Below are 27,945 nucleotides of genomic sequence, written 5' to 3' on the forward strand. Positions count from 1 at the left end.
TAATAATAATAATAATAATAATAATAATAATAATAATAATAATAATAATAATAATAATAATAATAATATATTTTTGCACTTTTCTTCGTCTTGCTAATTAAATTTTTATTCAAAGTGCTCCCCTCAAAACGTTGCGCCCCTAGACTCGGGCCTACTGGTAAATCCAACTCTGCCTAGTCGTTTATTATGTTTTGTTCTTTGGGTATTAGCCATTTATATTAATCACCAGATTAGCAGCCACCCCTTATGCCAAATGAATCATTTCCGGATACGTTTATTACTATTATTATTATCACGTAACGGAACTTTAATTTTATATTCTTAGTCCACCGTCCGTTACTCCTACGATAACTCTTGGACAAATACCAAATTGTTATATTCTGTTTTTGCAATAGATATGTGGAGCGATTATGGTATCTCGTCCGAGTTCGTTAATGGAGACGATTAATTAACCGGACGTGGCAAAAATCTACCATTTCCGGTTTTAACGGTTTTAGAGCGAAAGCCATAATAGATAGCGAGAAGGGGTTTTCTCAAATCGATTAATTGTTCCAAGAATATCTTCCATGTCCATCCTTAATACTGTATTAAAACCGGAAGTGGTAGAAATCCAGTACGATTTCCGGTTTCAATATTAATCTATATAAAGAAAACCGATAAGAGAGCAAGTTCGATTTCCTTGGAATCGACTTAGCGTTTTAGCGACTTGAGACGGTGGAAATGCTTCTACGAACTACATGAACCGGATAGTCGCCGAATGGACACTGAAATCACGAACCATGAACGGCTGTAGGCCTATGTGTGTTTCTGCGTGTTCCATGTATTTCTGTGTATCCTGGCAACACCACTCATAACTTGGGCAATAAAAAAAGGGGGGGGGCAGAAAATAACAAGAACCCTTGGTACCTGCTGTCGGTTGCTTGTCTTTTCAGAATCAGTGGCGCAACTCTTGTGTTTCCACTCAGTGGCCGCGAATGAAGGGGACCTTAGGTTTACAATTGTAGGTTACTAGTGTAAAATCATTAAAAATCCTTTACGACCGATAAAATGAGTGAAAGATGACTGTATTAGAGCCTGTCTATCACAGGTGTGCCTTCGGAAGCTATGCGAAATATATTTCGGTCTCATCCCTGCCAACCTCTGATGGATGAAACCTTCCCTCTACTTAGGGAAAAGAAGTGAATGTATTCAGCTGTGTTGTCAATTTGTCATTCAGTCGTTTGATCTTGGCGAGTGAAGATCGTAGTCTAGGCTACTTAGAATGGCTAACAAGACAGAGCACAGTCCGTGAAATAATTCATTGTGGCAGCGCTTCCGCATTCAACAATTTAAAGATCTAGGCCGCAGCAATTTGTCCCTCCTCTTAAGTCCGCAGCCCAAAAATGATTGTTTAAAATACAAAAAGTCTATATGCAATGAATTTATGCATGGATCCGTACAAGAAATCTGCACCATATCTGATTACCCGAAATCAAGAGTTTTTGAAAATTTCACAAATTCACTGCCCAATAAACTGCGATAACACTGCTTTTGTATTTGATGTCCTGAATTTCGACAACATTCCCTATCTACCATTTTTTTAAAAAATAAATTTCCGTATGTATTTTCATACCAAAACAAGAGAGTAACTGGACGTATTGAAGCTGGCTATACTGCTGGTGGATTTGGGTGCTTTCTGCTTTGTTGTATTATGTGTGATTTCGGCTGACTGTGGAATTAATTTTGTAAATAATGGCAGCAAGGTGGAGTAGCGAGTTTGTTGTTTCAGAACACAAAGATTTACAGGTATGTAGGAAATCGATCAACTTTGTTTACTTATGTGAGATGTATTTCCTTTTCAATAGCCCGAAGAAATCAAGTTGTGAACTGATAGGAGATGACATTTGAAGTCGGCTAGGAGAAAATCTAAATTATTTATCCAGCAACATAAAGTACTTTTCAATATAATTTCAGTTTAATTGACAAAATGTAAAAGTATACTTCATAGAAGTTTGTTCAAAAGAACCTTTCATTTTATTACAACTTTTAATGGAAATTGCCGCCTTGCCTCTATTTAATATGTAAACGCTGAATGCATCATTTGCGTGCAGGTCAAGTTTAGGCACGCTGCTCGAAATAATTCTTGAAAAGACATAATTCTTTTACTAATTTCCTTATTTTCCAAAGAAATTGTACTAAGCGACATGACAATTCCCAACGTAGTGCAGATAAAGTAAAGGAGGACCACCAGAAGTAATTGTTGAAAATTTACAATTTTTTCATGATTTACGTATAGATACAGTTTTCTGCCATATGACATTAAGCAAACCAACATATGCTAATTGTTCACTAAAAATGATTACTATCTAACCGAGTCCGAACAGGGCGAAGCTGGTTATCCTCCGCATGGAAAAGGTTCTAGAACACAGGTCCCCTTATATAGATTAGTAGCTAGGTTGGTTCCTTTCTGTACCAAACTTTAATATTTAATTCACATAGTATTGCCGAGCGAGTGAAAGCGGGTCAGAGCCCCGTAGGGCACGTTGTTTTCTGTCTTTATCACAGCTATATAGGAAAGGGGGACCTGTGTTCTAGAACCTTGCCCATTAGGCATTACTTGAGCACACGCTTGTACATAATTTGGCAAGTCTTTACTTTGGGCAAGGCAGTGACAATAGGCAATGAATCTGAACCGGTTCCCTCAATTATATTTACAGTTCTTAAGAATGAAAGACATAAAACAACGTGCCCTGCGGGGCTCTAACCCGCCTTCACTCGCTGACGCTCGCTTGGCAATAATATGTACTGCCCATAATTTTGACAAATTTCGTACATTTTGAGGTTAGGCCTACCTTAGAGCTTCTAAAATACTGGTAATAATTCTTACTTTCAAAACTGTGGCTTAAGTTTAGAGTTGCCCCTCCAATCCAGAGTTGCCCTTGGACTTTGCAACATACAAAATACAGTGCTTAAAGTATTTAAAATCGTTACATTTCACTTAACTTCAGTACTCCGTGGGCTTCACAAAAATTTAAAAGGTTTACTTCATTATTTTTGCGCATCCGTTATACCTGTTTGCCATATTTTACAACTACCATGCTGCTGAAACCTTACGCAAATGCTTCCGCATCCGGCAAATAGTACTAACTTACACATATCTTTTCTCATATTAAACATAACTCTCCTGCCGAAGTTACATTCCTAAACATCAAATAAAAACTTCAAATTATCATTTCTTACCTCATTTCTCCTGTACATTTTTCTGATTTTTATAAAAAGCGGAGGGATAACTCTAAATTTAACCCAAAACTGTTGTACTATTTATGAAATTTTGACAAATTTCTTACATTTTCAGGTTAAGTTAGAGCTTTCAGGTTCTATCAAATTTTGACAAATTTCACTAGCGTTCAAAATTCGTTTCAGTATGCTGCGCACCGACAGAAATTACTTATCTTCACACTCTCATTCCTTCACGAAAAATGTTTTCACATCGTATTTTACCTATAAATTTTCTATTTGATAAAATCATCTGCTCAAGTAAACCCGCCCCGAAATACAAAATTTGAGGCGAAGTGAACAGAATCAGATAAGAAATCAGCAGGAGAAAAACAACCTTGTTCCTCCATGTTTATTACTTTTATTGAATATTTCCTTCATTTGTGAAATATTTCACACATGATGCCAACAAAAATGTAAAAATATCGTTAAGAAGAAATTTAATTGATAAAGTATGCAAGCCAAAGTAAGTGTTCAGCAATCTTTACACACAGTCACATAGAGCATAAATTAAAGGCATGTTGTGGAATTCCTCATAAATTATTGATTTGTGAATTAGATTATTGATTTATGCGGAATTCCACAACATGCCATTAATTTATGCTCTATGTGAGTGTCCTTCAATTTTTTTTTCGTTGTATTTGAATTATTGATTTAAATAGTGTTGTAAAATCTGAATTGATGGAAAATACAGAGATGATTATTAAGGGCAATCAAAAATCGAAATTAAATCACTGAATACTTTCCACTAATAGTTCTTTAAAGAAAACAGAATTAATATAGGAGATGTAGAAGAAAGGATTTGGTGATAGTTATAAAATGGTGCTGATGATGATGTTTTCTTAGAGGAAACAAATGTTCAATGAAAGTAACAAAGATGAAGGCACAAGGTAAGTTAAGTTTTTATTATTATTATTATTATACAAAGCAAACTAACAATGGAATCAGTTATCCTGTTATATAACTGGAACCCCATGGTTCAAGTTGCTCGTGGTCTAAGACTACCAAAATTTTAACCTTGACCTTTTGTGACCCACCCCAAAATTCCCAAAGTCGTATACCCTTTCCAGATTTTTGATGGTTAAGAACACTTTAAACGGAGACAAATTTTTACTGACTTACACCAAGAGGGGTCATTGTTACTATTTCTACATTCAAGCCGCCTACTCAATATTTGCTATGTATGTTTCAGTTAAAACTAACACGAACAAAAAAAGTATTTCTTCTGATAATGGGTAATTTTTCTCTTTCAGGCTAGTGCAATGGCAGTTGATTACACTGGATCCTTCGCATTGCTTGCTGGGTAAGTGAAGAATTAATAAATAAACATCGCATATCAATATAAACGTAGAGAAGAAGAAAGAAAAGTTTAACTTTAAAATTGTAAAAAGCACAAAACTTCAAGTATCACTAGTTAGCTATTTCTAAAAAAAATTAATATGGCGTGTTAATGGCAGGACGATGAGTCGGTTTGGGATCAATCCATATGAAGTGATCTAGTAGGGGTTGCTGGACCATTTTTAATTGTTTTAATTTTTTATATATACTATTACAATATACATTAACAGACAAAACTGTTTCTTTAAAATTTGTAATCCCAGCACATTTGTGAGTGGCGGCCATGTTTGTTGAGCAGCGCGCTCCAGCATATTACTGAGTTTGCAGACGTGTAAACCTTAGGACTGGATTATTTAAAAACATTGCAACAAACACCATGTTCTTCAGTTCTTTCTCTTATTTTATTTTGTCTCATAGTATGAAAAGCTTTAATTGGATTCTAATAAGTGAAAATTACTTCCTAAGTTAACCAATCGAAAGTTAACAAATTCCACTTTCAAGAGTTGACATTTATAATAAAGGCATTATTATTATTATTATTATTATTATTATTATTATTATTATTATTATTATTATTATTGTAAGTGCAGATGGTACTATATTCAGTATAGCTAAAGTAACCATTGATAAGAGTTTCCTACATATTTTATGATTTTTTAAATTTTGTAATGTTGCAAAATTTGAAGTGGGGTATCTCTGGTGGAACATAAAATAAAATACTTTTTTCTTACAGAATATACATCTGTGTAAGAAAACTATAGCAAAAATGTCAACTTCGATATTTACTGTGAACAGTTATGAATTTTCAAAAATTGTACAGAAAACTCATGTTTATGCCACTCTCAACCCTTTGTTTTTGATTTAAATATATTACTAACTTGAGTCATAGAACATTTTGCTTTAATTTCTTACTTCTGTTTTAATGTTGAATGACTCGTACTCACCACAAAACTTGTACCGGTACCGTATTCGTGCTTATTAAAGGTCTGAGGTTATTTTTCACTTCTTTGCGTCCCTCTTTTAACCTCTTCTGCCACTAAAAACCATGTGTGCATCATATTGCATTCTCTTAGTACACTTGCCAGGCCGCGGCGGCTCAGTGTAGTCCCAGGATCCCAACGCTCGCCAGGTGGGCTTTGTGATGGACAATCACCGTGTACGAGGGTTTTCTCGGGGTTGTCCCGTTTACTTTCATTTTCATTTCACCATTGCGATTGCACTTTGCAGCTACCTCGTATAAAAAAAAAAAGAAGAAGAAAAATTCAGTTACTTTTTTGGTGGAGGAGTCAATTTGTTACCGTGATTATCTTCTCCATCAGAAAAGTCTCTGACTTTTAACTAATCTCCAATTTTTTCCCATCTTTTTTTCTTCTCTAAAGTTTTTTAGATACTCGGCAGCTGCATAGGACGGTCGCATTGTCTCCCTTAGCCTCGGTGCATAATCGTGGGATGTTAAACTAAAAAAATAAATAATAACTCTTAAAACACTTGACGAAGTATATGAAGTACTTCTAACAGTTTTCCCCAATCGCCCAGAAATTTCAGGTTGGTTCGTTGCTCCACATTCCTCATTCTTCACAGCTGAACGACTTGCAAATCAAAGGTGTAAACGAAAGGATGTTTAAAGAAAGACTAATGGTTGCAGACAGATGATGTATAGTCGTATAATACCAAGACATCATATTACGTGATTAAGTAATCAACCTTCACCTATTTCTTCCATAGCCCACATAACGGATCAAGTTCGAATATTTTTCAGACAGACCTGGTATATGGGTTTCTGTAAATATCATACAAGTGTCCTTTCGTGGGCAAGTGGCGTGCGCTAGTGCTTTCTATGCTTTCCAGGATTGGTCCTCGAAGGGACAGACTTCGATAAAAGCTCATGTAGTGGTCCGTTCATTTTAAGCAATGGGTTTCGTTCTTTATAGCGGTGATGCTGAAAAAGTGTACGCTTAATTTCAATTAATAAGTAAATTATTCTAACACATAAGTTCTACACGAAGGACATTCAAGTTATAACCGGATTTGTTTGTTTGTTTGTTTGTTTGTTCATCGAGAAGACAACATGCGAATTAATTACTGTTCTTTTCCAAAGTGCTTCCCATTTACACTCACACACTTGTCCCATCGGTGTGGGAGTGCCCGTATTCCTGCTGCATAGAATTTTCTGTGACGAATTTCAGCCATTTCAGCACACACGTTTTGACTTCGTCGTTGGTATGGAATTTTTGTCCTCCCAAGTGCTCTCTGAGAGGATCAAAAGGATGAAAGTCCCAAGGCGACAGATCGGGGCTATACGAGAAATGGTCTAGGATCTGTGAACCAGGTTGGTGATATCCGTAGGTCGTTGTCGTGGTCGTATGAAAATGTGCGTTGTCATGTAGGATGATTACACCGTTCTTCACCGTCTGTTGTGGTTTTGTTTTCAAAGCCTCTTTGATTTTGGTCCGGAGGAGGTTATTGTAGTACACCACATTGATTGTGGCCCCGCTTGCCAGGAAACCAATGCATATCATCCCGTTTCTGTCCCAGAATACCATCAGTATCATTGTATCAGCTGACGCTTGTGCCTTTAATTTTTACAGTGGCGGGGAGTCTGAATGCCTCCACTCCATGCTGGAACGATTTGATTCCGGAGTGTAATGATGCACCCAGCTCTCATCGCAGGTGATTATCTTTGCAAGGAAACTCTCGCCTTCTCTCTGAAATTGCTGCAGATGCTGATACGAGTCGTTTTTCCTATGTTGTTTCTGGTCGAACGTCCATTTTTGGAACCAATCTGGGTATAATTTTCCGAAAGTTCAAGTGTTTGTGGATAATCTTTTCCTCACTCTCACCCTGATGTTGATTTTCACTCTCAAATCTCTCACACTGATACGTCGATAACTCAGAATGAGCTGATCCACCCGATGAATGTGGTTTCGTTGACAGCAATAGCTCGGCGTGGAGTACGGGCCACGTTAAGAATGGATTCTCTCCCTACCTTGAATTTTGAACACTACTCGTACGCGTGCGATTGAGGGAGAGTTTCTTCGCCATATCGCGCACACAATCTTCTAAAGATTTCAGCAGGTTTCACGCCTTCCTTCAGGATTAACTTGATGATGCACTGCCGCTCCACTGGGGCTGCCAGCTCCATACTGCCAGGCTCTCGTTCATCACTGCTCTCTGCGACACTATTTTCTCAACTGCCTGTTGTCGCAGAAAAGTGTCAAGACTACCTTATCATAGGATGGGAGCAACACCTGGAAAAAAAGTAATTCCGGTTACAAATTGAACGTTTCTCGTAGATATGCAAAAAAACTTCATAGTTTTGTTTACAAAAAACATTAAATAAAATTAAGCCCAAGAAATTCTAAACTAAGAGAACACGTCGCAAACTAATAACATTCTGTAGATAACTAACTAACTCTATGGCCTATGGAACCCGGAGGTTCAATGCCGCGTTCACAAAAGCTCTCCACTGACTTCTATCCTTAGCTAACTGCATCCAGTTTCTACTTTGTATTCCAATCTCTGCGAGATCCATCTTAATATTGTCCTCCCATCTGCGCCTAGGTCTTCCTAATGGTCGTTTTCCGATTGGTCTTCCAGTCAAGACTTTGAGAGCGTTTCTACTTTCTTCCATTCTAGCTGCATGACCCGCCCACCTAAGCCTCCTAGACTTGACGACCCTAACAATGTTGGATAAACCATATAAATTATGTAGTTCCTCGTTATGAAGTTTCCGCCATTCCCCATTCCTGTTCCTCTTGGGTCCGAATATTCGTCTCAGGATCTTGTTCTCAAATACTTTCAGTCTATGTTCTTCCCTCAGAGTAAGTGACCATGCTTCGCAGCCATACAGAACAATAGGCATAATTATCGTTTTGTATATTTTAAGCTTCAAATTCCTCGACAGAATTCGTGACGACAAGAGATTTTGAACCGAATAGTAACACGAATTCCCTGCTTTTAGTCGACATTTAATTTCTTCGTGAATATGATTTTCCTCTGTTAATATTGATCCTAGATATTTGAAAGTATCCACTTTATCAAAAGTATTATCTAATATTTTAACGCATCCATAATTTGCTGTATTCCGGTCCCGACGCACTTCCATGTATTTAGTTTTCTCTGCATTAACTTCTAAACCCATGTCCCTGCAAGCGTTTAATAAGATCTCTGCATTTCTTTCTATTGTTCGCCTATCATCCCCTATTAAATTTACATCATCAGCATATGCCATAACCTGGTGAATACCGTTCGACTCTAGGCCCTGGTTGCTATCTTTGATTTTCCTTATAGCGTATTCCAGAACAAAGTTAAATAATAATGGCGACAACGCATCTCCTTGTTTCAGGCCACTTTCGACGTGAAAGCTCGTGGACAAAAATTTTCCTACCCGGACTTTACTTTGGGATTCATTTAAACATGTCTTAATTAACCTAATTAGCTTTCTCGGTATTCCAAGTTCTGTAAGAACGTTGTATAATGTTTCTCTCCTAACCGAGTCGTACGCCTTTCTAAAATCAATAAATAGTTGATGTACCGGGGTATTGTATTCCCACTTTTTTTCGAGTATTTGGCGAATGGTAAATATTTGGTCGATAGTTGATCGATTTCGTCTAAATCCGCACTGATAATCTCCAATAATTTCATCTGCGTATGGGGTCAGTCTTCCTAACAGAATATTTGAAAGGAAAATTCTTCTGTAGGTACTCGTTATAATAGTTAATTTTAAGGAAGCCCATTTATATTTTCAGTGCTCTCTTATTTATTTATTATTATCGTCTTTAACGTATTTCGCAGAAAATATTTCTTCTTGTAGCAGCAATGAATTGCTAAATGATCCTATTCTTACATTACTCATTCGTTGCAGATTCTTAAAAGTGTGTATATTTTTGTCAAACTTGAGAATAACTAATAAACTTTAAAAGAGAAAAAAAGTGTTGCGTCTAAAAGAAACTGTAGACGAACTCTGGTAAACTACATGCCAGCTTATTAACCGCAAATTAGTATTTTAAGGTTCACGTAACTAAATAACTAATTTATATATATACAAAAAGTTCAGTTGAGTAACTCAGTTTCTAGTTTCGTTGATATGTGTGTCCGGGACTTAAAATTAAACCAGAATGATGCAAGTAGTAAATACGATATCCGCCACTCCGTGTTTGCAGTTCGTCCATTCCAAAAGAAGGACGACTTTTATCCATAATATATTTCAGATAATTTGGTAGTATGTAGAAGAGAGGTACATATGTCAGCAAGGAGTAAAGGTGAGCACTGAAAGTGCTCGTTGCAAATGCCTATGGATTGCATACATTTATAGATTTGACATTCTTAAATATTCAGCGAACAACAGTTTAATTTCTGTCTTCCCCCTCCTTCAACAGTATTAGAAAGAACTGAAGCCGTGTCTTCTTTTACAGTCGCAGATGCTTGGCTGTTGTAAGTTTGGATGATCCATCAGACACATTACGAAAAGTGCCTCGACAAAGTAAATATGAAGTTGGAGCAGCAGAATGGAACCCTAATTCTGCGAATAGAGATCTCAGCGCTATTTCTGTAAGTATAAAAAACATCTTATAATGAATCTTCTGGCAGACTAGGATTCATATAATCTGAACAAGAAGATGATTCAAAATTTAACTTAAGTTAAAAAATCTTGAGTGGTTCGTTCTCAGTTTTAAAACTTCTGATTTTAGATGACTCGTATATTGCCATTAGATTTATGTTTTTCTTGATACATGATCCGTAACATGTTGTGTTAGCAGATTACTTGTATACATGTTACAGTGTTCAAGTGGGAAGGGAGAACATATATTTGTAGTTATTCACGGAATTATACGCAGGTTTGAAAACAAATCTTGAAATATTATTTAATATTTTTAACAATAACTTTTTAAAATTTATTTTATCTTTTATTCATATATCTTAGGCTAGAATTCATTAAATAATTTAACTTGGAAGCATTGAATTGTATTATTTCACTAGAGTATTTCATTTCCTCGCTGGAAGCTTCATCGAATAATTGAAATCAGGATAACTAGTCGACTGCTGATTACATCCTTTAGGTTTCTTGTATATTACAGGAAACTAAAAACACGCACGGTATACTTCAGTAACATTCAATGAAGGGAAGAACTAAACTATATCTGGAAGTGTGCGGAGATGGAACTATTAAATCATCGTCGGCAGTCCGACATTTGCAAATTATAAATAATCAGCGTTGCTAAATGTAGTAACCGAAACTTACACTACTGAGTACTAGAAAAATCAACTAGATTCCCTCAAAGTTTTGTTAACCAATTGTTATGAGCGATTAAAATTAATTAGTGTCAGGAAGAATAAACTCAATAGATACTCCCTTTTGCTTCTTCAGCTTATTATAGATTGTTTAAAAAAGTATCAGACGTCGAATTTTTTTGCTAATTAGCTATCGACATTGTCGAAACACAAGTATGAGTACAATCATTTAATTTCCACACATCTTATTCTTACATGAAGACAAAAGAGGTTAGCTGAAGACCGTGTGCATGAAAGCTTCTCAGTTCGCGGTAAGTAGCGTGTCAATAATGGCAGAATACGTATGATGATGATGATATCCATGCTAAGTACACTCATGTCCAAAATGATCGTCGCATATCTATAACTGTCTTCTTGTAAGAATATAATTTGATAATGATTTTGCTGGTTACTTTTAATACTGATACTAGGTGTATAATCGGGAAATGTATATATGTGGTAAATTTCATAGGAAAATAATTATAAATACGAAAATTAGAATAAGTAAAACAAAATGTTACAAAATGGACAAGAAAGTTTTATTTTCGTTTTATTGTTCTTATTTGCTGCTCTTTTGACATGAAATTTGCCATATACATATCTTTGCCGATTATACACATACTAACATTATAAGAAATACCAGGCAAATTCGTTATCAAACTATATTCCTACAACATATTTATAGCCATGCGACAATAATTTTGGACATGAGTGTACCTTTAGTCCGAGCTATGTTGACAACTGTCAGCAAAAGTGAGTGCTTTTTGACTGTATTGGCAACAGGGTTGGCTGGTTTAAACCAAGGTGGTTTAAACCTTGGTTAAAACTAGCTGGTTTAAACCAAGGTGGTTTAAACCAGCTGGTTTTTGCCCCCCCCCCTCCCAAAAAAACTGATTTAAACAAAACAACGGAAAATGTTCGTAAAAGTGTAAGTGTTCGTAAAATCTTGATGAACACTTATTTGTGGGTTATCGCGTGTCACTCCCGCATATTATTCGTATTATATTCACACCTAAATTCCCCATTCGTTACTCAAAGAGATTATACTATAAAAGCAACTTTTTTTTATATAAGTTTATGAATGTTTCTTTTGTGATTTTTTTAGTTTGTTATTATTGTTATGCAATTGCAATCAAAGAAACAATCAAAGAAAAATTGCAAATATTGTTTCGCTTTAATAATGTTTACTACTGATAAAATACATCGAAATACCGTAACTTTTTGGGGGGGAGGTCTTACAAACCCCACGAGAGGCATTTACTGAAATCAGAAGTATCTTCGGTATCTATTTATGTATAAATGGGTCAGAGCCAAAGTGGAGTCAAATAATTCTTATCTTTATTCACTTTTCTTACTGATATGTAAATTAAGTCGTCGTATTTTTTTTTTTTTTTAAGTTGCACTAATAAAAGTCGTAGTGAACTAACTTGGACTTAATTAGTCCTTCTGTACTCTGCAATATTTTAAAATTATCCATATTTAATTCTGTATAATGGTTTCACTTGTGTAACTGTTTATCCTTACACTTATTTCTGTCCATATGTGATACAGATGCATAGAGCATATTATTTAAACCAAAAAAAAAAAAAAAAGGCTTTTTAAAATTTTTTAAATAAAAACCATGGTTTTTGCCAACTCTGATTGTCAAGATAGCTCTTCAATCAGTTTACATTACATTATCATGGTAAAATGTTTATTTCCGTAGTTTCCACATATTAATCCTCATTTTCAGGCATAGATCACACTTCATTTGTATTTCCTCGTCAGATATCCCCGTCAATTCGGCAACCTACTGCTTGCTTTCTTCAGCTTCGCTTAATTCTCGAAGTATTTAATACATGTTAGAGTCGGCCCATAGCCATCTGGGACTCAATACAAAAATTGTTGCTAAGAAAACAAACCAATACCACCGGTTTCAAGTCAGAAGAAATAAACTTAATAAGTAGGCCTAATTATTTTTTAAATAAAAAATTAATGGATTTTTTTGGAAGAAGAATGTTATGCAGAGGAAGAAGAGGAAAAAATTAACGAGTACGACAGAAATTAAGAAAGCCATGATATATTTCTGCATGGCCTGTTATGGGATCTGTATGACTAAGGAATCCAGATTATGATGTAACGTATTTATTTGTTCAAAGTGACTGCAAGGGCTAACTAAAACATGGCTGACTGGTCAGTGTCCATGTAGGCTGCACAACAGGATGATAGACACAAAATAAGCTTTGGTTTAGGCATTTTCATTGGTTCAAATGAAATATAGAAACTGTTTGGCACGTTTTTCGTAATTAAATTACATAACTAATCTTATAGATCTAATGTATTTATTACAGCGAAATTGTTTCAGTAGCCACTTCTACTTTTACCCACGGTCTGTCGAAATACGAAAATCGATGAATGCACAGAACTTGTTCGTTAACTAACATTAAACCAGTGATTCTGTACGTTGTAGAAACACTAATTTAAACTTCAAACTATACAAGGCAATTTCTAATCTCTAATATATATATAATAGTGTGAGGGGAAGAGGGAATAAAGCGACTCTTCGTTCTTGGTCAACTTAAATTCCAAGCATTAGGAGTTTATGAAAGCCTCAATAAAAATATATATAGTATGTTGTGTTAGAATGGAATAATTTTTACTCAGATAATTGTGGAACATATCTTTTACACCGGAAGAGGGAGAAAATGAGGGTTTTATTTTTGAATGAACCTTGTATATTGCCATTTTCTTAAATTCCTGATTCCTATTTATTCCATGCACTTTTTTAATGTGCTATTTTGGTGATTATTTTTCAGCTTTTAGTTATATTTAATAGTTGATCCACTAGTGTTCTTACATATATATAAGACTTGAGTGTTGGGAATTAAACTCCGTTGATATTAAAAATCCCGTAACATTTTTTTTTTTTTTTTTTAATTCAGAGTAGTCAGCGAGTGGAAATCCATTCCTGGCAGGAGGGAGATTTGGTATTGATCCATACGCTTCGGTGCCATACTCGAGTAGTGAGTGATTTGAATTGGCATAAATTTGATCCTAATTTATTAGCAACATGTTCAATTGATACCTTCATTCATGTCTGGGACATGAGAGATGCCAGGAGGCCAGCACTCTCTTTATCAGCTATAGGTAGGTTTTTATTTATTACTCTGATATGATATAAAATTGTTTACATCAGTGTTAAAGTTTTATGATTTGGGCAGAAAATTCCAAACTGTAACTGCACATAAAGTGGGTTTTAAATGATAGTGCGGATTTTTTTTTTTTTTTGACAGAAAAGCATAATATAGTTTTTTCTCTTTTTCCTTCTCTTTTAATAGTTTCATTTCTATACCTCAGTAGTTCCGAAAAAGTGCACCGCGATTCTCTGCTGGTTTATGGTGTGCTGTAAAATGGTACTTGATATTAAAGTTTTAATATAGTTTATAGAGTTTAGACTTTTCTTTGTTTTTGGTACATCGCGGAAAAATCCTTATGCACTTAAGGTACTGTCAATCGAAAAAGCTTTGGAACTACTATATTATCACATGATATAAGTTGATTCAGCCTTTGAGGCAATTGGCAAGCTAGCGGATTTCATTTTTGAAAGAAAGGAAAAATAACTGGGACTGAATGCTCTGACCTCATTCCCAATTGAACGCATACTTTTGGCAGGAATAAGTTCTTCGTGGGCTGCAGGACCAAAAGCCTAGTTATTTGCATATAACGTAAAGTGTGTGTTTTAATTTTGGGTCTAATGACTAATATCCTGCATGTAGAGTGCAAATTAGATGATAATTTGTGTCGTCCACTGTGCTTTAATGGTGTACTTTCTTAGTTGTAAATAGTTAAAAGAACAATCTCTCTAATGTTAATTCGTTTCCCTGACTAAATTAGGATTGTGTGTTAAATGTAAGTTCTTTCAATTTTTCTTTCAAATGTCGCAACAAATTCCAGATGTCCATTACGACTTCATACACGTTGGCGACATACTGTTTCAAAAATAGAAAGAATCGTAAAATTCAGCAACCTGAGTGCTTTTTAAAGTTAAATGAATAGGAAAAGTAAACAGGGTATAGAAAATTCGAGTACAAGTGATACAAAATAAGAACAGTATTTAACAGAGATGGAAATTATAGTCTGTATATTCGCACAGTCATTTCATATCTTGTACAGTGAGCAATCCAGAATTCGCGACAGTAAACCGGTAGTTATATTTCATACACGTTATACAAAATTACCTTTATGTATTTATTTATTGATTTCCATTTTTATGCGAAAAAAAAATGTTTTTTTCTCGTTTTCCGTAGCTGGTGCGTCACAAGTTCGGTGGAATAGGCTCTCTAGACACTTACTAGCTACAGCTCACGATGGGGATGTTAAATTATGGGACCAAAGGAAAGGCACTGCTCCTGTGCAATATATAGCAGCTCATCTAGCAAAGGTAAGTTTATTGCTATTACTTATTGTATTTATATTTAAAAATTCAGTAGTGGTATTATGTATCTATTTTAATTTTGATACTAAGTTTATGTTGTTGCTATTATTATCTAAAGCTCACTCCGTTAATTGTGCTGTGCATCCGGCAGACCACTAATCAATATCTAATTTCATTGTGAATGTCGTACTGTACTCTGGTGAGCATATCTAGTGATTTTCAGCAAGGGTTATTGATCCTACTTGAACTTGACGTATATTGAAGTATCACGCATCAAAACAGAAGTTACAAACACTCAGACTCAGTTCATTACTGAAGATAATGTTAAAAAATAAATATATTGTTTGTTCGTTGAAGTTTATCTTCCCTTTTCAGCATCTTGCGTACATAAGACGTTGACGTACTGTTTAAGGTGGAATCCGAACCAAATGCTCTCTCAGAGAATAGAACACTAAATCACTTGCATCGAAGGTGCTCATATCTGCCACTAGAGTGGTTTGATCAACGAGAGAGCAGAGGACAAATAAATAAATATATTGTGATATAATTTCCACTATATACAGGGTTTGTCCGGGAAGTAATAGGACTGATTTTATTCCGCCATGACTGTACTTAGGAGCGTGCGCGCACCGACTGGATGCGGTAGAGGGCGTTCCTAGCTAACGAACGAGCGGTTGGTCAGTTGTCTCCGAGCACACAGAGAGTTAGGACAGGCTTTTTCGCGCGACGTGTTTCTGTGAGTGGTGCAAGTCGAAAATGCAGCGTTCATTAGAGCAGAGGTACGCGATTAAATTCTGTGTTAAACTCGGTAAATTTGCGACAGAGACGTTTGATATGATCAAGCAGGCTTACCCAGATGATGCTTTAGCAAGAAGTGGTGTGTTTCGGTGGCACAAGGCCTTTTCGGAGGGCCGGGAAGAGGTCGCCGATGAAGACCGTGCTGGAAGACCTTCGACTTCGACAAACACCGACAATGTGACCCATGTGCGCTAAGTTTTGAACTCAGACCGTCGACTAAATATTCGTTTAATTGCCCAGATGTTAAATTTACCAAAAACTGTGGTTCATGAAATTGTGACGGATCATTTGAACATGCGCAAGGTGTGCGCGAAGATTGTCCCAAAAGTGCTTACTGACGACCAGAAATTGCGGCGAGTGGAATTGTGCCAAGAAAATTTGAACATGTGTGAAAGTGACCCCCAATTTTTGAATAACGTAATCACAGGTGACGAATCATGGATCTTTGAGTATGATCCCGAGACAAAGAGGCAATCTTCCGAGTGGCACACGCCGGCGTCTCCTCGCCCAAAAAAGGGAAGAATGAGCAAATCCAAAGTGAAAACGATGCTCATTGTCTTTTTTGACATCAAAGGCATTGTCCACCATGAATTTGTTCCTCCTGGACAAACCGTCAACGCCAAGTTTTACGTGGAAGTGCTCAAAAGACTCAAACGAAGGGTCAATCGGGTCCGACCAGACATCGGAGCCGATTGGAAGCTGCACCACGACAACGCCCCGGCTCACACCGCCTTTCCTGAGAACAGCTACCTGACCAAGGCCGGCATCCCAACGCTTCCGCAGCCGCCCTACAGCCCAAATGTGCCCCCCCCCCCCCCGGACTTCTTTTTGTTTCCTCGTCTGAAACGCCCGATGAAAGGCAAGCATTTTGAGACGACAGAGGGGATCCAAGCAGCTTGCACCGCGGCTCTCAAGGCTATTCCGGTGAATGACTTCCGTGACGCCTTCAATGCTTGGAAATCGCGCTGGCAGCGCTGCATCGACGCAGAAGAAGCCTATTTTGAAAGTTTTTAAAGAATTGTAACGATTGGTTCAATATTTTTTTTTTTTTTTAATCGACTCAATCCTATTACTGTCCGGACAAACCCTGTATAAAATCAATCTATATAAAAATGACTATGTTTGTGATTTTATAGCTCTTGAATCACCTGACTGATCTCGATCGAATTTTCAACATAGATAAGGTTCGGGCCTGGGATGTTTTTATCATATAACTTTGACGGTGCAACGTAGGAGAGGGGGAGAGACATTTAAAACTGATCGAAAATAGTCGATATTTCGCTAAGATGAACAGTGACACTTCAGATGCTGTTTAAATCCAAATTCAGCTTCGCAACTTGGAGGCGGGGATATATAAAAATGATCAAAAATGACCGATATTAGTGTCGAATCCATAGTTTTTGGGGTCGCTGAGACAATAAGTGATACTTCCGACCATTTAAATCCATGCCACTAAAAACAAAAATAGCAAATTTCTAGGGTACCGAACACGTGAGATGCGAGTTGTGCATTTAATATTATTATTATTATTATTATTATTATTATTATTATTATTATTTCAACTCAGTGAAGCGGGTTAAATAATTTTGATTTTTTTTTTTTTTTTTTCAGATTCACGGTTTAGATTGGAGTCCAATGCATGAAAATCAGCTAGCTACATCTAGTCAAGACTGTACAGTCAAATTTTTTGACATTACTAATCCTAGAAGGGCTGAAAGTATTCTTAGCAGTGGTTCACCAGTGTGGAGAGCACGTTATACAGTAAGTAGGTGTAATTCTTATTAAATGGTCTCCCCACCATGAAATTAAATTAGGCAGGAACTTCATTATCATTTTTTTAATATTGTGTAAATTAAACAAAAACCAATTGTAATTAATTTGTTCATGGTGGTATTATTATTAGAAAATACGAATTCATAGTTTCAAGATGGAAAGTATAGATTCTTAATCTTTGGTGATAAATCGGTACAATAATATGTTAAGTAAAGTACAGGTAAGAATTTTAAATAACTCTATAATATTGTTTTTAATCAAAAATTATATTATACGAGACAATAAGATAATAAGATAAAAGAATGTTTATTTGGTTAAAATTCGGCAAAATGAAGGATTATTCTTTATAAATATATGAAAAAGAAAAGAAAGTTTGTAAGGTTCATAATCGTTCGTGTACTTATATTTAATCAGTGTAACTTTCCTTATCGTACCATTCCTGAAAGCGAAGCTAGGATTAACATATTCATGGGAAAATTATTTCACTTACTTAAATTCGGTTCCCTGAAAATTTCTTCCAATTCACAAAGACTCCAGGAGAGAGTGGGAAGCTTGAAATGGAAGGAATTTAAATAAGTGAAATGAAAAAATTCCTAAACGTGTTAACGTATTGTAATGGGAAACAATGTATTCTTATAAAAAAAGAAAGAAGAACAATTATCATTTTAATGACAATATGGACATTAGTACAACTCATGAACTAAATATGTACTTTAGACTATCACAAATAACATGGGTTCCTGTCACCTCGACATAGCTTGTCCTCAGGTTGCGGATCGAGGAGAAGGCCTCTAGATAAGGAGGTAAGCTGTAATTATATTGAATAAGCAGTCACGGACGGATGACAAGTGATGGTCCTCCAGCTTGGGTGTTTGGTGTTAAGCTAACAACTTCCTCATCCTGTAAATAATAATAATAATAATAATAATAATAAACAAAAATCCAAGATCATTCACAGAAGCCTCGAACCAGAACTGTTAACTTGGCACGGCCTCAGCAAAGTAAAATGGACATGAGATTTGGATCACGGAATATAAGAAGTGTTTATAGAACAGGCACATTAAAATCTGTAACGAATAAGTTAGTAGATAAATATAGGATGAATGTAGTAGGAGTTCAGGAAGTTGGATGGGAAGGAAAGGGAGTAAAGAAGTCCAGAAATGTTACGTTCTTTTACGGGGAGGGAAATGAAAACCACCAACTAGGAACAGGATTTTCGTTCACAAACGAATAACATAAGCATTTAAACGGGTTGAATTTGTTAATGATAGACATTTGTTTATTACTTTTAAGGGTCAGTGGTGTAATATTATTGTTCTAAATGTACATGTCCCAAAATAAGATAAAGTTATTATAAAAGGCGGTTTTTACGAAGAAATAAAATTGGTATTTAACCAACTCCCGCGATATATATGATAATTCTATTCAATACGAAGATATGACGCGGGAATATTTTCAAACCGATTATAGGCAATGAAAGTCTGCATAAGAAAAGTAATGACAAAGTTAAACTTGTGAATTTTGCAACATCCTGAAACCTTATCGTGAAGAGCACAAAATTTTAACATCGTGACGTTCTTAAATACACTTGGATCTCACACAGATGGAAAAACACATAATCAAATTGATCACGTTTTAGTAGATAGAAAAAGATAGCCTAGCATAATTGGTATTAAGTCGCTCAGAGAAGCTGACTGTGACACTGATCACTCTCTGACAGCAGCGATAATAAGAGAGATTATCGTTGAATAAAGGAAATATTTATCATTCAAAAACGGGCAGGTTTAATTTAAAGAAGTTAGGGGAGAGACAAGCTAGAGAGGAAATAGTGGATTGAAGTGTCGAAATAAATTCTTTAGAATATAAATTAGAGAAATATTATTTTTCTTCACGTATTCTTTTATTAAGTCTAAGAACTCAAAAGTATCCTTCCGAGCTCTCTCGTAGCTAAGTGGTTAGCGTACGCGCCTTTGGCGTGGGAGATCCGGGTTCGATTCCCGGCTGGAGCTCATGTAGTTCGGATTCCACGTTAATCAGTAGGTCCACGTCTCATATAGCCTCGTTGCTGAAAGGGACGCTAAACTAAAGTCAACTCAAAAGTATCCTCACTTGTAACCCTGTAAACTGAGGTAACTGGATCTTCATATCATCTCTCAATGTACTACATGGAACAAGCGCTGTTTACCTCATTGTCTTCATTAGCGGTGCTTCCATTGTCGCTATTTTGGTCTTGTGACCTTAACCTCCTAACCATTACTAACAATGCAACAGGTTCAATTCAATACCTTCCTGTTCAGTAATTCCCAATGCCTGCTTTAAACTTTCAATGTCAATAGGACCGGCCATGTTTACCGTTATCTTGCTTCATCCTAGTTTCATAAAATTTATTAACACGAGAAAATTCACTTATTTGCAATCAGTTTTCTAGCTCTCAACTTTAAGGTGGATTTTGTACATACTGACTAATTTCATTTTTCGATAGATTATTTATTTATTTATGATTTGTTTCACGTGGAGAAGTTAACGCTCTACAGCCTTCTCCGAGCACTTAATCACGTGCTTACATTTTTTTAAAACATAAATACTCAGAAAAATATAAATAATTACAAAAGAAAAGGATTTAATCATATAAAAGTAAATATGCTACTTAAGTAAAGGAAATAAAACTACCGAATATAAAATGGAATAAAATACAAGAGAAGAAACAAAAACAAAAATAGACATCTATGTAGGAATAATACAATCCATAATAAAAGTTACATAGAGAAACATGAATTAGATATTGTATATAGTCGTACTACAAGTACATATATATATATATATATATATATATATATATATATATATATATATATATATATATATATATATATATAGGGTGTCTCAAAAGTCCCCTGATATAGGATAACTTTGTTATTATCATAATTACAACAAAATGTAAGAGGGGAAACCATCTCCAAATACGATGTTTTCAATCTAAATTGAAGATTTTTGTTTTAATCGGACGTGCCGTTTGAACTGTACACTCTTTATGCGCTCAATATTAAATGTTGCCATTTACCAGGACCCACAACCTAAGTGAATGAAGTTACTGTCTTTTACGATAACGTGTCGATGGCCAGCCCCATTTCAAACATCATTCACTTATGTTGTGGGTCCAGGTAAATGGCAACGTTGCATTTTCATGTAACATTGGGCGTATAAAGAATGTACAGCTCAAACGGCTTTTCCTGTTTTAAAAATTCCTTCACTTTAAATTGAAAATATCATATTTGGAGAGGTTTTTCCTCTTACATTTTGTTGTAACTCTGGTAATAAGAGTTATCCTTTGTCAGGGGACTTTTGAGATTAACAAGAGTACTAATTAGGTGTGTGTTCATTCATAGGTAATCAATAATCTGGTAAGACGAAGATGCCTCATGGGCCTCATGGGCACTAGTATATTTATCCTTGCTTAAGAGAAGAGAATTCACAGATTGTTTAAATTTGGCAACCGTTAAAACATGATGTATCAATTGAGGTAAACTGTTCCAAAGAAGTGTAGTACCTACTGTGAAGAATTTTGAGTATGAACCCAAATTATGACTGGGTGTGTAAAGCAAGAAATTACGTTATGATCTAGTGCTCCTATTGTGAAAATCCGACAAATATAAGAATCTACGTGCTAGATACGATGGTTCTGACGTAGTAAGTTCTTTGTATAAGAGGTTAAGGTTATGTAATTTTCTTTCTACTAGAGTCTGTATTACTCTAAGTAGTGTCATAAAGACATTAAGTTCAAGAAGAACCAGAAGTAATACCGGGAAATAAATGTATATATGCCGCAATCCCAGAGAAATCAAACAATTTGTTAAAAAACAATAACAATATTTTATTACAATTAACGTCTGTGGCTGCCTGATTTTTTGTTAGTAACTGAGAAAGAAAAATACATGGCCAGCTAAGGCAATATCTAAACAGTCAAGCCCAACCGAAAACGCTCGATAATAATACGATTTATGTTAGTATTTAACAAGGCGAGCCTACGGCCCTGAAAATATATATATATGTTACTTAATTTCCTCCAAAGATTAGTACGCGATGTGGTCTGCTCACCAATTCTTTAAATTTAATATATATTCTGCTAATTAGCTAATTATTAAAATGAATTTCAATATATATTATTAGTACCTAGTATTTTTCGAAAAATTATATATATGCGTACACATACGTATTATTTATGAGATTCCATGAACTGGCTATATGTAATCGCCTCCAGTACCTTACACATCAAACCAAGTACGTTACCAGTCTCCATTCACAGTAACAAATAGCCCTAAATTATTCTTTCCAATTATAAAAAATAAACGCTTTCTATTATGTGCTATCGTTTATTCTGGGACTAATATTCAATAGTAATTAATGGTATTGAACCCAGGGCTCTTATCATTCAAATGCAAGACGTAACCAGTCACCTCTCGCCCACAATGTATAACCATCACATCATTCACTCAGTTATAAATTGTACCCGTTTTGAAACAAGCCTTTTAGTGTATTAAACAACTAATAAAGACGAGCAGAAAGTAACTCTCCCACTCCGTAATAATCGCTTTTAAATAGAGCAAACATTAACGAACAAATGTTGGTGATTACTCCCAGATACCTTTTTTTTTTATTTCTACACTTTTGTGTTGTATATTTTTTTTTAACAGTCACAAAACCAGTAGTTTTGAGTCTTAATTAAACGCAAATAGCATTTACAATGATAATTGTATTAGTGACTTCAATATTACTTTTCGTGGTTTTATATATATATATATATATATATATATATATATATATATATATATATAACGTGTTTGAACAATAAATCTAAGTTACGAACGTTCATTTTGACTCAAAACCCTGATTCCGTACTTTCCCTTAGTATTACCTGGTTTACACTGCAACGAGACATTCGTAGCAGCCGGGCAGCTAGGTGGCAGCTTACGTCATCGCGCGAAGCACGCACGAGTCCTTTAAGGAGCGTTGCTTCCTACGAAACAACTGCCAACGTAACAGCTGGTGGTTCGGAACAAACAAACAACTGTCATAGCCTCAGTGCCCAGAGCGAACGGAGAATAAAGTATGCTAGAAGATTTTTTTTTTTTTTTTTAGGAATCGATGAATTTCGCTACAAGTCAACCATATATATATATATATATATATATATATATATATGAAATGGTGTGAGATGTTCGCTGTAATTTAAATTGAAAATAAATCTAATGCAGAGCTCCTCCGTGGCTAAGCGGTTAGCGTACGCGCCTTTGGCGCGGGAGGCCCGGGTTCGATTCCCGGCGGGTGCTCATGTGGTTCGGATTCCACGTTAATCAGTAGGTCCACGTCTCATATAGTCTCGCTGCTGAACGGGACGTAAAACTCAAAATCAATCAAATAAATCTAATGCAAGCATTTTGCAAATGCCTTGATTGATTATCTTAAAGATCAGAATAGGCTGAGTCGTAGTAGTCAAGATGTGAAAACACAGTACCTTGACAAGTTTGCCCTTTAGAATCATGAAATCGTAAGAAAATTCTTAGCCGATTTAATGAATGCAAAGCACTTTTTTATTTATTTATTTATTTTTTTAATACAAACTCCATTTTTTTGATCTGACCAGGAAAGATTTTGATTTAGTATGCCTCCCAAATTTTTAAGAGTTGTGGAGAATGGAATAACAGTATTGGATAATTTTATATTTGGGAGCTGATAGATACTAATAGCAGAGAGAATTCTAGGGAAGCCAATCATCAACGGACGAGGCCCCAGTTTTGTAAGAGAGTATGTCTGTGGTAAAAGATATTGTGGTTTCTATAATATGTGTGTATTGTTTCTTTTATAATGGCATATTTGCATACAGCAAGTGATAACTAAGACTGTCTAAAAGCAAATTAACATCACCTAAGCGGGTCACGAGACTCCAAACCAAAGTATTACAAAATAAAAACATTAAAAATTTAATATGTTGAAGTATGGATTTTCTAAATTATATATAGAGAAAATCAAAATTCAAAATAATCTGCGTCTAGATATATGATTTAATATTGAGAGCTATACTACATAAATAAAAGTAAAGAATCCTTTCTTACTTAAAATTTCAACGAACTTAAAAAGTTCGTTACTAAATTATCTATGTTTGTGTGCGTGCGTGTGTCTCTTATTAGCGATTTTTTTCGATTTTGAATCCTGCATTCGATAAAACATCAAAAACTATCTGAGAAAGTGATTAAACTTTTCGCGTCACTCTTACCATTCCCAAGATATTGGCCAAAAAATGGCCGATTTCCAGAGATTTAAGGAGCCATATCTCGGGAACCATGTGCTATAGAAAGATGATATTGGTATTGATCAATATCTAAGAGGATGGTAAATATTTTCGTACCAAATAGTAACGGGTGGCCACTGTCCAAATGGCCACTGGTTTGGTCAGTGGCTATCAATTAATATCGATACCAAAATGTTTACCATTCTCTTAGGTATTGATTAACACCAATATCATCATTTTATGACTTACCGTTCCTGTGATATTGGCAAAAAAATAGTTCCGATTTCGAGAGATTTAAGGAGCCATCTCTTGAGAACAGCAAGTCACAGAGAGATCATATTGGTGTTGATCAATGCCGAAGAGGATGGTGAACATTTAGGTACCAAAAAGTAACCGGTGGCCACTGATCAACTGGCCACCGTTCCCCAGATATTGGCCAAAAAAAGTTCGAATTTCGGGAGATTTAAGGAGCCATATCTCGGAAACTGTAAGTCATAGAGAGATGATATTTTGCGAATTTTTGCGAGAAACAGAACAAGGTGCGAATAAAATGCTTTACTTTTACATCTAGAAACAATCACAGTTATCCTTCGCGCTCCATTTCTCCATTCTTTTTAAGTTCGTTCTGGCAATGCTCCTGGAGCATTCTCAACTGGTATCGTTCTGAAATTACTTTTTCTAATTTCAAGCTGTTCTCTATTTAAGAATCTGAAAAGAGACTTTAGGCCTCCCCTTTGAAAACCTACTTTTCCATACCTCGAAAACCTCCATGCCTCCTATTTGGAATTAGCATCAAAATTTCAGATCAAAATTACAGCAATAATTTCTATATTGCTGTTATTTTAGGGGAAACCACTCCCTTTTTCTTGCATTTCCAAAACGAGTGGTGCATCTCTTAATTTTCAATACTAGCTTCATCTTTTATGGCTAACCTGCCTAATCCTAACCGTGATAAGCCTCTTCAAGCAAAAATTACTTTCATTAAGGATTCTAACTAAATTTTTCTTTAAGGAACAAGGTTAGATTAAATAAAGGAAAATACCTCAAAAGAGATTTTATTAGTCTGAACACGAACCAAGTACTCCAACGTAAATGTCCTATCATGGCCGAGCCAAACTCCCATTTAAAAGGACGCACTCAGCATGTCTCTAACAGACAGATCGATTTAATACCTGCCGTCAATAAGGAAATGAAATAAAATCTTTCAGTTTAACGTCTCACGATTATGCCTGTTACACTAAGGGAGACGGGTGATTAAGACAAGTGAACGATTGTGGAAGAATTGGTGGAATTAGAATGTGAGAGGAAACGGAAGTAACCCGAGAAAACCTACGGACACGATGTTGTCCACCACAAATTTACTTATTCGGGGATTAGACCAGGGACCCCGCGCACAGAAGTGCCTTCAATAAGGAATACGAACTCAGTATGTAGAGTTCAAATTGAAATTTCGTAAGAGTAGCCCAGTAAATGAACTAGATTCAGAGACAGTCCAGCACAACTCTGCCATGCATAAAAAATCAAATGTCCTTGTAGGAGTAGGGTCAGTAATAACTTTAAAACAATTATTCATACTCTAAGCATTACTTCAACAAACAGTCTATTACAGGAAAAATTCCTACCCTAACCATAATGCTCATATTACCATCTCAAGAGTAAGATAGTTAAGTTAATAGCAAAACTAGCCTTCCAGAGAACCTAACATTAAATTAGACTGCCAGTCAAAACTCAAGAGCCGTAAAAGATTACTTCATTCATCATCTATCTTCTATATTATAAAATTGAAAGTGACTGTGACTTAATCTGTTGAACCACCCGACCGGTCTCGATCAAATTTTCAACATAGATGAGGTTCGGACCTGGAATGATTTTTATCTTTTCACTTTGACAGTAGAACTTAAGGACAGGAGGAAGGAAGGGAGAAATATTAAACTTAATAACTCTTGAACCCCGCGACCGATCTCGATCGAATTTTAAACCTAGATGAGATTCTGGCCTGGGATGGTTTTTATCATCTCACTTTGACGGTAGAACTTAGGGAAGGGGAGGAGGGGAATATATATATATATGAAAGTCACTATGTTTGTGACTCATAATTGATAAACCACGCGACCAATTTCAATCAAATTTTCAAAATAAGTGAGGTTCGGGCCTACGACGGTTTTCATCATTTCACTTTGACGGTGCAACGTACGGGAGGAGGAGGGGAAGATATAAAAACAAAATTAAAGAGAAAGTAACTGTCTTTTGACTTAATAACTCTTGAACCGCCCGAGCGATTTCGGTCAAATTTTCAACATTGATGAACTTCGGACCTGGGATGATTTTTATCACATCACTTTAACGGTGTAACTTACGGGAGAGAGAAATATTTTAAAATGATCGAAAATGACCGATATTAGTGTCGAATCCATAGTTTTTGGGGTCGCTGAGTGACACTTCCGATGCCGTTAAATCCATGCCACTAAAAACAAAAGTAGCATATTTCACAGGTACCAAACACATGAGATAAGGAGTTGTGCATTTAAAATTTTTATTTTAACCCAGCGAAGCGGCTAACAATGCTAGTACCTTCTAAAACACAGTTATTTTGATTTGACGCTAATAACGTAGCAGCCAAATAAACAGCGAAGTGGATTTTGAATTTTTTGCTTACATAGTCTCAGTTCTCGTGTCATGTTACGCAACCGTCACTCCTCCAACTAGAAAAACTAGAAAACCTAACGGAAACTGCAGATAGACTATGTTTCTCTCCTCTGTTCCCTATTCATCTGGCAGTAAAAGTTAGAATTAAGATTTCCAAATATAGAAAAGTATTTAAGTAAGGAAAAAGATTATTTTTACTACTAGTAGTTGGTAGGTAAATAGAAATTACAAGATAAAATATAAATACATATAAAGGTAATAAGTATGAATACCAAATAAATACGTAATACTACCATTAATGTGATACCAGACGTGACTTCCTAACTAACATATACACACATATATGTATATATATGAAACAGTTTAATATTGAAAATTGAAATTATTGATGAACATACAGAATGTTTCAAAATAAATAATCGTGATTTTAAGGCTTTGTAGTGTATATTACAATTAACTTACAACTATAAGTAATACATCAAATGAAAGAGCAACTCTAATAGTTTTGTATGTATGCATGCGCATTCACTGTTTCCTTTGTCAGCCGTTAGAAAGCGCTAGTAGCAAAGAGCTAGTGAGAGACGACTAGTGAGCAGAAAGTTTTTGGTGTTTTGCATTTTGCAAAGACTGAATCTGTAGTTACAAAGCAACCGTCTGTGTGGAGAATTTTAAGGAGATGCTTAGAACTACGTCATTATCATTTGCAGATGCTACAAGCCTACAGACTACGGTTTACGTGCCAATTTTGCAAATGATGTTGCTGTATGATGAAGATATTCTGGATTGTGTCGTCTTCAGTGAGGAATCGACATTTCACCTAAGTGGCGATGTGAACATTCATAATGTTCGCATCTGGAGGTCAGCAAATCTTCACGAGATGGTGCAGTTGCAACAAGAGTCCCCTAAATTGAATGTGTTTTGTGCTATATCTCGACGGAAAGTTTATGGCACCTATCGATTCGATATATGGCGTGTGACGAATGGTGCTCACATTGAACACATGTAACAAAAACTAATTGAGTTGCTCTTTTATTTGACGTATTACTTATAATTGTACGTTAAATGTAATAAAAACTACAAAGCCATAAAACTCTGATATCCGTTTTGAAACACCCTATATATATAACTTAAATTGATATATTTATACTAAAACAAGCAATAGAAC

At 35.6% G+C, this 27,945-nt stretch overlaps 1 protein-coding gene across 2 annotated transcripts in view; it reads left to right on the forward strand.

The window, feature by feature from the left end:
- The first annotated feature begins 1,628 nt into the window (after positions 1-1,628).
- Wdr59 (WD repeat domain 59) overlaps positions 1,629-27,945 on the forward strand; it is a 133,916-nt gene continuing 107,599 nt past the window's right edge. For both annotated transcript variants that reach the window (XM_081759637.1, XM_081759643.1), the window contains exons 1-6: positions 1,629-1,785; positions 4,509-4,558; positions 10,008-10,143; positions 13,785-13,989; positions 15,150-15,283; positions 17,687-17,836. In XM_081759637.1, the coding sequence (XP_081615763.1) occupies positions 1,732-1,785; positions 4,509-4,558; positions 10,008-10,143; positions 13,785-13,989; positions 15,150-15,283; positions 17,687-17,836 (729 nt within the window). In that variant the 5' untranslated portion in view covers positions 1,629-1,731. The remainder of the gene's footprint in view (positions 1,786-4,508; positions 4,559-10,007; positions 10,144-13,784; positions 13,990-15,149; positions 15,284-17,686; positions 17,837-27,945) is intronic.

Source organism: Thermobia domestica, chromosome 1 (genome assembly GCF_964235325.1).
Source record: "Thermobia domestica chromosome 1, izTheDome1.hap1.1, whole genome shotgun sequence".
In the NCBI taxonomy this organism is placed as follows: Eukaryota; Metazoa; Arthropoda; class Insecta; order Zygentoma; family Lepismatidae; genus Thermobia; species Thermobia domestica.